This window comes from Dermacentor albipictus, chromosome 8 (assembly GCF_038994185.2).
Source record: "Dermacentor albipictus isolate Rhodes 1998 colony chromosome 8, USDA_Dalb.pri_finalv2, whole genome shotgun sequence".
Classification (NCBI taxonomy): Eukaryota; Metazoa; Arthropoda; class Arachnida; order Ixodida; family Ixodidae; genus Dermacentor; species Dermacentor albipictus.
Window position 1 is genome coordinate 81,556,313 of NC_091828.1, and position 12,475 is coordinate 81,568,787.

The window sequence follows — 12,475 nt, forward strand, 5'->3', positions numbered from 1 at the left end:
TAAGGCTAGCATACTTGAGCAATGCTAGGCTGCAGATGCCAAATAGCCCAAATTCAATTATGACTGTAAATATTTCTGAGCATCGGGAAGGTTTTCCTCGCACAAATTTTGTTTGCGGAATCACACATCTGATTTACTAGGAACAATTTACAAGAATTCTCCCAACTTTTCGGATCATTAAAAAAGTAGATTTTCAATACATTGTCTATTATGACATTGAACAATACCGAGCTCATCATAATGACACGTGAACTCGTTTATCTTTTACGGCGGAGCGCTTTTAACCTCTAAAAATTGTTATCAATCAGCGCAGGACGCGTGTACATGTATCGGAAATTTCTAGAATATTATTGATACTTCTATCTGCTGTCTGTTGTCACGGAACCATGTGTAATCTGAGTGCATGTATGCGCAACGCGAATGGTGTCGAGCATTGCGTAAGGGAGGCGGGTCCCAGGGGTTACGCTGGAACATTCGACGACTGATCTATAAAAGCCGACGCGTTTGACCCGCTGATCAGATTCTGGCGATCGCCGCCTGTGTTCGCCGTTGTCGCCGTTCTTTAAGGCAGCCTGTTCTTGTTGGCACAGGTTCACCCATTAAAAGTTAGTTTTGTCTTTCGCATTATTGCTACTGTGTTCTTCATAAGTCACTCCACGTGATATCTGGTAGAGAGGCTGGGTATACGTCCTTCTTCATGATCTTGTTCCGTTGACGATAATCGACGCAGAAACGTAGGGTTCCGTCCCGTCCTTTTTCTTCAGTAAGACAACAGAAGACGCCCACGGGCTTTTCGACTGCTGGGTGATGTCTTCGCCCAGCACTTCGTCGACTTGTTGTGTTACAGCTTCGCGTTCTCCCGTCGGAATTCGGTAAGGGCTCTGGCGGAGTGGTCGAGCGCACTCTTCGGTTATGGTGCGATGCATTGCAACTGGTGTTTGTGAAATTTTCAATGACGTCGAAAAGTATCTTTGTATCGTTGAAGCAGACTTCTGAGCTGTTGCTGCTTATTAACGGGGAGACTTGGACTTATATCGATGTCTGGCTCGGGAACTACGGTCGTCGGTGCAGATGCGGCAGAATCCGAGAGGACAAACGCATTGCTCTAGAATTTCCTCGGTATATGCGATCGTCGAGCCCTTGTTGATGTGCTTGAACTCCTGGTTGCAGTTTGTCAACATCAACTTCGTGTTTCCTCCGCGCAATCGAGCGATCTCTCTAGCGACGCAAATTTCATGGTCTAGCAGTAGACGATGGTCGCCTTCGATGACGCCTTCTACGTCAGCAGGTGTTTAGGTGCCGACTGAAATAACAATGCTGGAGCTAGGCGGGTTGCCCACTTGATCTTCTAGCACGCTCAAGGCATGGTGACTCCGATGGCTCTCCGGCGGTATAGCTTGATCTTCCGACAGCGTTATTGACTTTGGCTTCAGGTCGATGATTGCGCCGTGTTGGTTCAGGAAGTCCATGTCGAGAATGACGTCTTGTGAACATTGTTGGAGTATAACGATACTGGAAGGGTAAGTCCGGTCATGAATGCTAATTCTTGCCGTGCAGATTCCAATAGGCGTTATGATGTGTCCTCGAGTGGTCCGATTTCACGGGCCTTCTCACGCAGTCTTAGCTTTCTTCTACTGGGCGGCGATGGGTCCACTCATGACTGAGTAATCGGCTCCTGTGTCTACTAAGGCGGTGAATGCGTGGCCGTCGATGAGCACGTCGAGGTCGGTGGTTATTTGCCTTGCGTTATGGTTAGGTCTTGGCGTCGGCTCACGGCTGTGTCGCGTTTACCTGTGGCTGGTAGGTGGCGTCGTCAGGTGGTCTTTCGTTTGCGTATTCTTTGCTTCCAGACTTTGTTGGGACGCCAGAGTGTCCTTATGTCGTCGAGGTAGTCTTTTCGTAGTCTTCGTAGGCAAGCGGAGGATCTTCGGCAGTTCGATGAAGAGCAACCGCACCTCCATCGGTTGCTGCGGGTATGGTTTCCCGGGTATGGACTCACGGACCGGCCCCGGGCTCGGCTAGTGTATGGACAGCGCTGCGGCGACCGGCAGCGCCCTGGTGATGCCGAATGGGACGGTCGTCGAGGGCTCCACTGAGTCGCGGCGAGGTAGTCGGCGATGTCACGAGGGCGTTCACCTTCCCTCGTGAGCACTGCGTTGACGGCGAAGCCTCGCAATTCCAAGTCGCGCTATGGGCATTGGCGGTGCACAAGGCCCGCTTCGCCGCAGTGGTAGCAGAGCAGGCGGTAGTCGGGGGTGCGCCAAATGTCCGTCTTTCTCGCGTAGGTGCGCTGGGCGACGGGTGGGCGTGCTGGCGGCGGCGGTGGCGGACCACGGAATTGGGGCGTTACAGGGCCCTAGTGACATCGTGAAGGGGGACCTTGACGGCGTGCGACAGCGGCGTAGGTCATCGCTTCTGGCTGGGGCTGCGGTAATTGAGCTTACGCCTCAGCAACTCCAAGCGATCGCTGAACCTCATCCTTCACGATGTCAGCGATTGAGGCCACTTGAGTCTGCGACGAAGGCAAGACCATGCGCAGTTCTCCGTGCACAATGGCCCTGATGGTCTCTTGCAGATCCCCGGAACCCAGTGCTTGAATGGCGCCCTGATGTGTCAGCACTTGACGCTTATATTGCCTAGTGCGCATTTCTGAAGTTTTCTCAATCGTCTTTGCCTCTGTCAAGAACTCGGGTACGGTCTGCGGTGGGTTTCTGATGAGTCCGGCGAAAAGTTCTTGCTTCACGCCTCGCATCAAGAAACTCACTTCTTCCTCTTCGGACATTTCCGGGTCCGCGTGCCGGAAAAGTCGGGTCATCTCTTGCCTGAAGATGGCAATGGTCTCATTGGGTAGTTGGGCTCGGGTTTCCAGCAGAACTTTGGCCTTTTCTTCACTGACAACGCTCGTGAACGTCCTCAGCAAGTTACTGCGGAACACTTCCCATGTTGTAAGGGCGGGCTCCTGGTTCCGGAACCAAGTCCTCACGGCATCTTCCAAGGAGCAGTGCACATGTAGCTTATCCTCAGAACTCTAGTTGTTGAAGGTCGAGATTCTTTCGAAGGTTTCGAGCCAGGTTTCCTAATCCTCCGGCGTAGTTACACGGAAGGTAGGGGGCGCTCTGGGCTGTTGACATACGATGGGTGACACTGGGGCTGCCATTATGGTTGCTTTGGCCACAATCTTCTTGGTCTTCTCAGGTAGACGTCCGTGCTCCGGGGGCAGCTGCTGAAGACGGGGCTTGCTCGATGGTCCGGGACTACGTTGGTGTACTCGTTGGGGTTCGCGCATGGGTCACGGCTTGTCGGGGGTGTCCGGTGCATGAAGGAATAGCACCTTCACTAGATGTCACGTGGAATGACGTATGAAGGACACAGTAGCAATCACCGTACACAGTACCATCACTGCCGCTAAGACCCTTTCTCAAATAACACACATCGTTTATCGGCGTCGCTTTATAGGATTATCTTTTTTTATCTCGAAATAGCATTTGATGCTCTTATTACAAGGTATGCGAAAATCAATGATTAAATTACGGTTTTCATGGGAATGTATTGAGCTACGTTCCCATTACCATAAAAATACTATATGAGCAGTGCTAATGAATACCATCACGTCTTCTATGCGAGAGTAGCGCACCAGTGGCCTACAAGGATCGTACCTGGATCACTAATTTTCATCTCTTTATGGCAGCGATTCGGCATATATAGTTCTTTATATAGTATAAGTCTTTTAACGTAGTGATGTACGCTGACGATACGTGATGTATCATGACATCTAATAATCCGGATTAACTTTAAGTGAAAGCAAACGTTGAGTGAAAATGAGGTACCTGATGGTTATCAAGTAACAGACGAAGTAATAACAATAGAATAATAAGTGTGGTACGTTCCTCCCGAGGTAAAAATCCATGAACGCTAATGAAAGAGAGATAATCAGAGAGAGAGTCTCAAACAAATAATTTCAATGAAATATCGCTCAACAATGGTAGATCAACGCTTAAACTGGCAACAGCAGATACAAAGAAGACGCTACACATTTTCTGCGCCAACTCAGGCTCGTATGAATGCAACGATACAGGTGACAGTGATTGCTTATGACAATGATGCTTATGCACAAACACTAGAAAACAATAATTGGCACCAATTCTGTGAATTTCTACACAAAAACTTACATACAAAAAATACATGGGCCATTTTAAGAAGCATGATAGATCCTGCAAGTACAAAAACAGTGACGAACCGAGATCTGCGATTACTTGAATGTGAATTTGGAGACGCTGACACCCATCTCCTAGACACACTATATAGAAGACATGTATATAGGAGCAAATTCCACGCAAAACCATGATACTCCCACATATTTAGGAGGGAACAATGAGGAGCTAGATGCCTCTATATCGGTGGCAGATGTTTTCGCGGCAACCCAAACTTTCAAGAAAAATACGGCGCCTGGACCAGACAAAATAACAAACGCCATGATTCGCAATATTAGCCTCAATGCTTTAACAGGGCTAACGGATCTTTTTAACAAACATGTATGGACTGAAGAAGGTGAAATCCCACAGGCATGCAAGCATGCAGAGATAATTCTAATACCGAAACCAGGGAAACTGAGGGACATAAAAAACCTCCGACCCTTATCCCTTACCTCATGTCTGGGTAAGCATTTTGAAAGGTTATACAGATGAGACTCACTAGGTACATAGAAAACAGCAACCTTTTCCCGGAAACTATGTTCGGCTTTAGACAGCATATGTCGGTACAGGACGTGTTTCTCGCACAGAAAGAAGAAGTATTAAACACAGAGAGAGTAAATGCAGACAGATTCGTAGTGGCATTAGATATCAAAAAAGCTTTCGGTACCATCTCGCACGAAAGCATTCTAACGGAACTATCGAACTTGCACTGCGGACAGCGCACTTATGAATACATAAAATCTTTTCTAGACAACCGCAAAGCCACGATACGGCTGGGATCCACCCGCTCGGATGTTCTACGGACCCCAAAAGAGGAACGCCGCAAGGTTCAATTCTTTCACCGCTACTCTTCAATATAGGGATGAAAGGACTAGCGGTAAAACTACAACGGATCCCAAACTTAGGACATATGATTTACGCGGATGACGTAACTGTCTGGACTGCAAAGAGATCTTTAGGGGAACGTCAGGAAACCCTCCAGAAGGCAATTATTATTGTTGAGGGTCATGTAACAAAACTGGCATGAATTGCGCCCCGGAGAAGTCCGAACTAATCCAAGTAAGAGCGCCTTATACACGAAAGGACGATAGATTTCCGATAAAGCTTGCTCTGAGTGGTCAAACAATGCAGGAGGTATCTAAATATCGGATACTCGGACTATGGATAGAGGAAAATGGAGCAGTAGGGCACACAATCGCAAATCTCCGGAAAACGGTTAACAGCGTGTCTGGGATGATAAACAGAGTAGCAAGAAACAGAAAAGGCTTCAAGGAGGAAGAGACGATAAGGCTCGTACAGGCATTTATGATAGGCCGTGTAACCTTTGGCCTTCCTTTCCAAAAAGTATCGAACTCAGAGGAAACTAAAATAAACGCCCTTGCACGCTCAGGTAATAAGGCTGCGCTTGGTCTACGGATTTGCACTAGCACGACCCTTTTTAATGCAATAGGTATTAGCAACACATTTGAAGAACTCGTGGCTCCAACACTGATCGCACAACGAGAAAGGCTCAATTCCACGGAGCAAGGTCGAACACTTCTCCGTCGATGAGTGTATCCATTGAGACCGTCACATTGTAACGACCAAACAGAACTCCTCCCACCGGACATACGAGCTCAGATCTCTGTGTCCCCAATCCCTAAAAACATGAGCGAGAAATACCACAGACAACGGCGCCTTGCACGGGCCAGGACACTCGAACGCAGGTTCGGTTGAAATACGGAGGTTTATTACACGGACGCGTGGAAACAGGATAGCAAAACTTTCACTGTGGTAGCCACAAACGCAGAAACTACTATTTCCGCAACAGTCAGAACAGTGTCGGTGGCCACAGCAGAGACTACTGCGGTGGCTCTGGCTATACGTGACGCTGAAAACAGAGCACGTTCTGCGTTAATACTAACTGACTTGCACTCGGCATGTCGCCTTTTCATGGCAGGCACCCTGCCCACACTCACCATCAAAATCCTAGGAAGAAATCTCACGGAACACCACGCTAGTACGTGGTGTCCGGCAGATGCCGGAGTGAGGGGTAACGAGAGGGCGGACCGCCTCGCTCGGGAATATAGCATCCGAGCGACGGAACGCACTCTCGTAGAATCTCCGATCACGGCAAAAGATATCTTGGAGGCACAGCGACGAGGAAGGCAACGGTATAGCTTTCCAGACACATCCTTGGACTCAGCGCAAATGCGGTACTGGCGCCGACTACAAACCCGTACATACCCACACCTACTCCTACCACACCACATACACTCCACCCGGTATCCCAACACTTGCCCTTGGTGCGGAGGGCGGCCATCTCTTGACCATATCACATGGTCGCGCCAGAGTCGGCCACAAGAAACCCAATCACCCGTTATGGGGCAAAACTCCGACAGCCGGCAGTGGGATGTGTGGCTAGCCAGCATGGTGCGGGAGGACCAATTGGCCCTGCTCGACCAAGCCCGGCGTGCCGCGATCGCCAGTGGGGCCCTGGACTGAGGGACCCACCCACTGGGCCTGAATGTGATTTTTTTAAATAAAAGTTTTATACTACTACTACAACTGTCGAGTTTTTTAACTATATATATATACATGGCTATTCCACAGTCAGGGAATTGCCTATATGTTAACGATTGTTTTGATGGTGATTCTCTTCCTTATTTATTTCCGTGGGCAGTTTTGTGTCATGTACTCCGTTACCTCGTAGGGGTGTGTATAGGTGTAACATAAGAAATGCTGGACTTCACGTCTACTCGCGTTCCTACGGTTTAACATCTGTATTCGCATAGCGAGTTCCTAGTATTGCAACTATATTTTCACGTAGTTGTGACGGTGAAAAAAGCAGCAAAACTGGGAATGATGTAACTATCCTTTTATTGGGCTAACTTGTGCCTGCATGTAAACATTCAGGCTCAAGTTTGCCTAACATGCAGCCGCATCCTGCGCAGCGCGATAAATTTTCTCAGACGGTGAAAGGCACCCACCCGTAAAAGATAAATAAGTTCACGTGTCAATATGGCGGGTGGAAAAGCGAAATGAACCTGTTGAGCTAAATGCGTCGCATCCTGCAAGCAGATAAAAATGCGCAATTTAATGAAAAAAAAAGATTGCCTGTTTCTTCGCGGTGTGCCCGTCCAAGAGAAATCGAAAGATAGCTTCGATGCAATTGCCAGCCACAGAAAGCAAGAACTCACCCTGAAAAATCATAGAACAAAAGTGTCATTTCTGTTGTCGGTGACAAACGTACATGAACCAGTGTTAATTGCAGAGACAGCGCATTGCAATTAACATTTATTGTAGGATAAATCGAAATGAAAGTACATCATTTTGAAATCGAGGAATCGAATAACTAGAGGAAGCATATTGAAACAGAGGTATCCATTATTGCAGAGACTGTCCAGTGCGTCTTTTTATAACCGAGGCATATTGGCAAAATTATGGTTTAAAATGTACATTTGTTTACAATTAGCTGACGAATGCATTGATTTATAATTCTCTGTACGCCTCTGCCAGGGTCAACAAACACTCCTGGGAGACTGCATTTGTCTTGCTGCCTTCAGTTTTCCAAACAGGAAAACACAATTGATCGATGGATTGAAATTGAATATTGCGAACTGTGTGTGCATCTGGTAAAGAATATCGTGTGCGCGCATTCTGTTCATCACAACGCCGTTTGTTTTGTTTTCTAGCCAGAATGGGGCCACCACTCAACGGACATTGTGCGCATGCGTGTCCTGATGCGTTACGGGGGCATCTACCTCGACGCGGACGTGTTCGTGGTGCAGTCTCTGCGACGGTTCCTTCGTTACGAGGCCACCGTGGGTTGCGTAGAAGATGGAACTTTTGGCAACATGATAATGATCGCGCACAACAACTCCCGTGTCATGCGTCTGTTCATGGACACCTACCGCGAGTGAGTAGCGCGCCGATGCAGCAGTTGCGAAAACAAATGTTTTGCGCGCTAGCGACAAAGTTCAGATCGTCAAATTACGAGAACACGCAGAAGCAAAAAGTGGCAAAAATTTGGCAAAAATGTGGCAAAAAATGGCAAAAAAGCGGCAAAAAGATAGCAAAAATTTTACAGCTATCTGGTGCATAATGAAGTGTCCGACCAGCATGGCATTTCACAGTGAGGACAGAAAAAAAAAGACAACACGACTAACATACAACTGAAGAGGAATAGACATCTGTATGTCGAGGCAAAAAAGGATGTCTTAAAGAAAACTAAAGAAATGAACTTACGCATTTGAATAGTGTTAGTTTCTGAGACTCAGGCACGTGGCAGGAAGAGATTCCGTTTTATGCTGATGCACCAGCTGTCTTTCTATTGTATCGCCACCGTCTCTTAGATAACACACGCCTTTGTGTGTCTAATTTGGCTGAGCGCGCGTATCTATTTATGAGGCGTGCCGGCAACCACAGCTACGGCAATGTGTCGCCAAGTAGCAGAGGAAGCCAAACTCACCGATGACCTGACTCATTCACCAAGCCGCGACTGTGAGTGAGCGCTGCTGGACAGGAGTTCGGTGAGTCTGAGCACGAGTAAGCCATGCCGAGTAAAATGCTTGTGAGTCTGTGTCCGAGTGAGCCGGGTTGAGTATAACTTTAGTGAGTCTGGGTCGGATTGAGGCGAGCTCAGTAGAACTTTATTCACTAAGGCCGAATGAGTCCTGAACAATAAATCTATTTTGTGATTGAATATCAGTGAGTACTCTTAATTTTGCCGCCCAAAACAAAAACTCGCTAAAGTCGCGGTGATGGTAGCAAAGCGATACGGCGCCCAGTGTAAATTCCAATACTGCATAACGAAAAAAAAAAATTGAGCGCGAGAGTACACGATCGTCGTCGGCCTTGCTGTCCGTCTTTACGCCACAGCGGCAATGACCTCTTCTGCCCTTATCCATCACCTTGCCAAACGCTCACGCATCAGTTCCACGCGCCTCCTTATCGCAAGACCGGCAATTCAAGTTGACGCTCCTAAGTCGGCCACGATCCCGCACTTCGATCTCCCCCTACCTGTATCTGCTCGGTTTCTCGTTTCACTATTTTTCGCGCCCTTTCGAGGAAGGTTCGGAAAGGGAGTGGGGCAAGGTTCGCTGCGAAGCGTGCCGCATCCAGGCACATGCGAGCAGTACATGCCGTGCAAGCGTGCCCTCTCACCTTGCGTCAAGGTCGCACAAGGCTATATGCTATGCTGATGTGGGCTCTGGTGTTGTGAGTTGACACAGTTTAGTCGACACAGTTCCCGTTCTCGCTCAGTGTTCGCTAGACCATTTCCGTTTTGCCTGGACTGAGCGCTGTCACTCTTGCTTTCATGTGGAAGCCGTGATGACTTGCGTGCAGTGCGACTGACTTTGTGGCAGTCGTTTCTGGCCGTGTTGCTCATCTGTGCTTGTGGTAATCTAGTGTGGGCGTCCTGTTGCCTCCACGACCTAGCGTTCCAGATGCTGAGTGACCAGCGCGACCTTCGAGAAGGACAAGGCGAGCTGGATTTTGACGAGTGCTCTCCTGACGGGAAATTTGATTGAACGTAGATGATAATAAATGATGAATGTAGATGGCGTCCATGTGCATTTACGATTTACGAATCGCTATTACGATTGAGTACGCCACAGGGATGCAGAAAAGAAACCACGTATTTGCATCGTATTTTACTCACGTCATTACTGGTTCTGGCTCAATCCGTGAACATAGGTAGTCGCTGCAACAGCAGACCTTGAAGTTTCGGTGTTGTTCGGCACACCCGCTAGCTATCTTTTTGCCCTTCCGTTTCAAAAGCCCGTTCTCGCCGATGATTGCCAATAAATTCTACCAATAAATTGCATTCTGAAGCCTCGTTACTTGATTTTGAACCATTCTGTTCATTTTGTGGCACCCACGACCTTTGTTAGTTTTTGTAGAAGATTTGAAGATTTAAGATTTGAAGATTTATAGGGAAAACTTCGTTTTTTCTTCTCTCTATATATTGTTTTGCTGCACAGGAGAGGTTCCTGCACCCACTCAAGAAAACTCATTTGTTAATTCTCGGCGTTCTCCTATAATTTCTGTCATCCCTTTGCAGCGTCCCGTTCCCCGAACTTGCCGTAACTAAGCTTTATATCAGTGCAGGCCTGGAGTATTCCGTTCTTGTATTTGACCATGCTAAGTCCCTTGTTATCAAACTAAAATTCTACGAAAAATGACATAAGTGTTACAATGCGACCAAAGCCCGCGACTATTAAAAGCAACATGTAATGTCCTTGAGTAACTGAGATCAATGGTTGCATAGGTGACTGTGATAAGTTTTCCAAGATTTATATATGTAATGTAGTCATAAAATTTTACTCTAGCATATGTCATTACCAATTTTCAATAATGTGCTCGCTTGGTGTATTCGTATAAGTGATTTTTCTGTGCACTATTTGTTCCTAGTTGATGGAACTAAACAACCAATTCAAAATCGACTGTCCTTACTTAGCTTCCATTCATGCCCTTTACAATAGGCAATATGCCCCAACTTATGCAGCTTACAGTTCTGGAATTTCTGTACATCTACGCGGGACGATGTCACCCTTGTGAGTAGCGTTTGCATCAAAGCTAGACGTTGAGAGCCGTTCAATGATCCTAAAGACCGCCGGTGATCTGTAACAAACGCTACAGCACCTGCTCACCTTTAGATTTTTTGTATTAATCTGTATACAGAAGAGGTACTCAAATTTGAAGTTTTAGGTATGCAGTATTCGCTTGAATTATAGAACCCATACCGCCATCAATATTGGTCGTTTCTTTGCCTCTCGCTGTTCCTATGGTGATGATGCAGCGGTGTTGTGATCAAGTGTTTTACAAGCAAAACAAGTGTGTTTGATATTTACAACTAATTTAACAAAACTATCACACCAGGAAATTAGTTGGCATACCATGGGTTGTGCTACCATAGGATGTCGTAATTCCAGGCCTGTGTGGAGCTTAGGGCATACTTCCTGTAATTGCAATATTCATATGCATGTCTCACAAAATTTCTGTCTCTGTATATTAGGGCTCATAGAATTGAACAAAATGATCATGATGCACTGTGTGTGGTTAATTGGTAGCTTAGTTGGGAACGGAATTAAGAAGATCGTATTGCATTAGCGGTTTTGAGAAAGTGCCTGTTCTTGTAATTACTTAGAATGAGATGGAGAAGTGAGGCATCTAATTTTCCTGCTGGTTCTATATTTGCAATATCATTGTGACGTTAATATACAATTTTTGCCTGATGGTAAATACAAAAAAGGAACTGAGAATGAATAAATAACGGCATGTCTCCTTGAATATGTAGATTGTAACCTTTAAACCGAAATTCATTTGCGTAGTATACTTGGTGAGGTTTCTCTTTGTTTTGTTTTGTTGCGGCACCTTCAATTACCGCTCTGCTCGCAGGTTCAATGCATCACTGTGGGACTACAATTCCGCAGACGTGCCGACCACAGAACTGGTTTACAAGCGGCCTCACCTGTTTCACCGCATGTACCACGGCCTCGAGACATACATGCTTCCAGATATCTACTTGCCCCACTTCATCCCCTACTGGCGCAACGCCTACGCCATGCACACCTTAATCAACCACCGCCATCATGTGAAAGAGGACCCACTGTATGGTCAGGAGCTTAACGAGACAACCATCAGAGACTACGATACAGCCTTGGGACAGATGGTTCGCTCAGTTCTTTTCGGCACGTCTGATTTTGTCGCTCCCGACGCTCGCGTCCTGAATGTTACTGAACTGGCTGCCATGAAGGACCGCGGCGATGACCTCACTCGAATGGATACTGGAAGTTCGAGACCATTCTATTATCCAAATTAGTTCCCGGGAATGGTGCCTGCGTTATCGGCAGCGCTGTTGACATATGTTTCTTTCGCGTCTGTGTATCCAGGAATAAAAGTTGATGGTTGAGAGAGTGAAATCTGCCTTAGTCAACGCCTAACGATGGTGGAAAACAGCTCGCACATTTAGGCAACTCCTGAAGTTACCTATCTTGTTTATAAATATCTTCACTCACCAACCAAGTTGCGCCATATTTGACGACTTTGTCCATCTGATCTGAAGACCGAAATACAGTAAAATGTTTTTGTGTGGCTTTGAGCTGCTCCTGCAATTTGTTGTCATGTTAGTCAGAAATTTACCCATTTATGTTTTCTACGTGACACTTACACGCTCTTTTTTAGTTAGGGTAATATTTGTTGTAAGTAGAACAATGTAAAATGCAGCTGTTGCTAGAAGGGACAAGAAGCGCGTTTCAAAAAGAATGTTGCTCTGAGTCAATTTTAGTGCATTTTGT

General features: G+C 46.7%; 1 protein-coding gene across 2 annotated transcripts in view; it reads left to right on the forward strand.

Moving 5' to 3' along the window:
* The window catches only part of LOC135898650 (uncharacterized), a 195,732-nt gene extending 183,632 nt beyond the window's left edge, over positions 1-12,100 (forward strand). For both annotated transcript variants that reach the window (XM_065427719.2, XM_065427718.1), the window contains exons 4-5: positions 7,868-8,091; positions 11,577-12,100. In XM_065427719.2, the coding sequence (XP_065283791.2) occupies positions 7,868-8,091; positions 11,577-12,000 (648 nt within the window). In that variant the 3' untranslated portion in view covers positions 12,001-12,100. The remainder of the gene's footprint in view (positions 1-7,867; positions 8,092-11,576) is intronic.
* Positions 12,101-12,475: the final 375 nt, after the last annotated feature.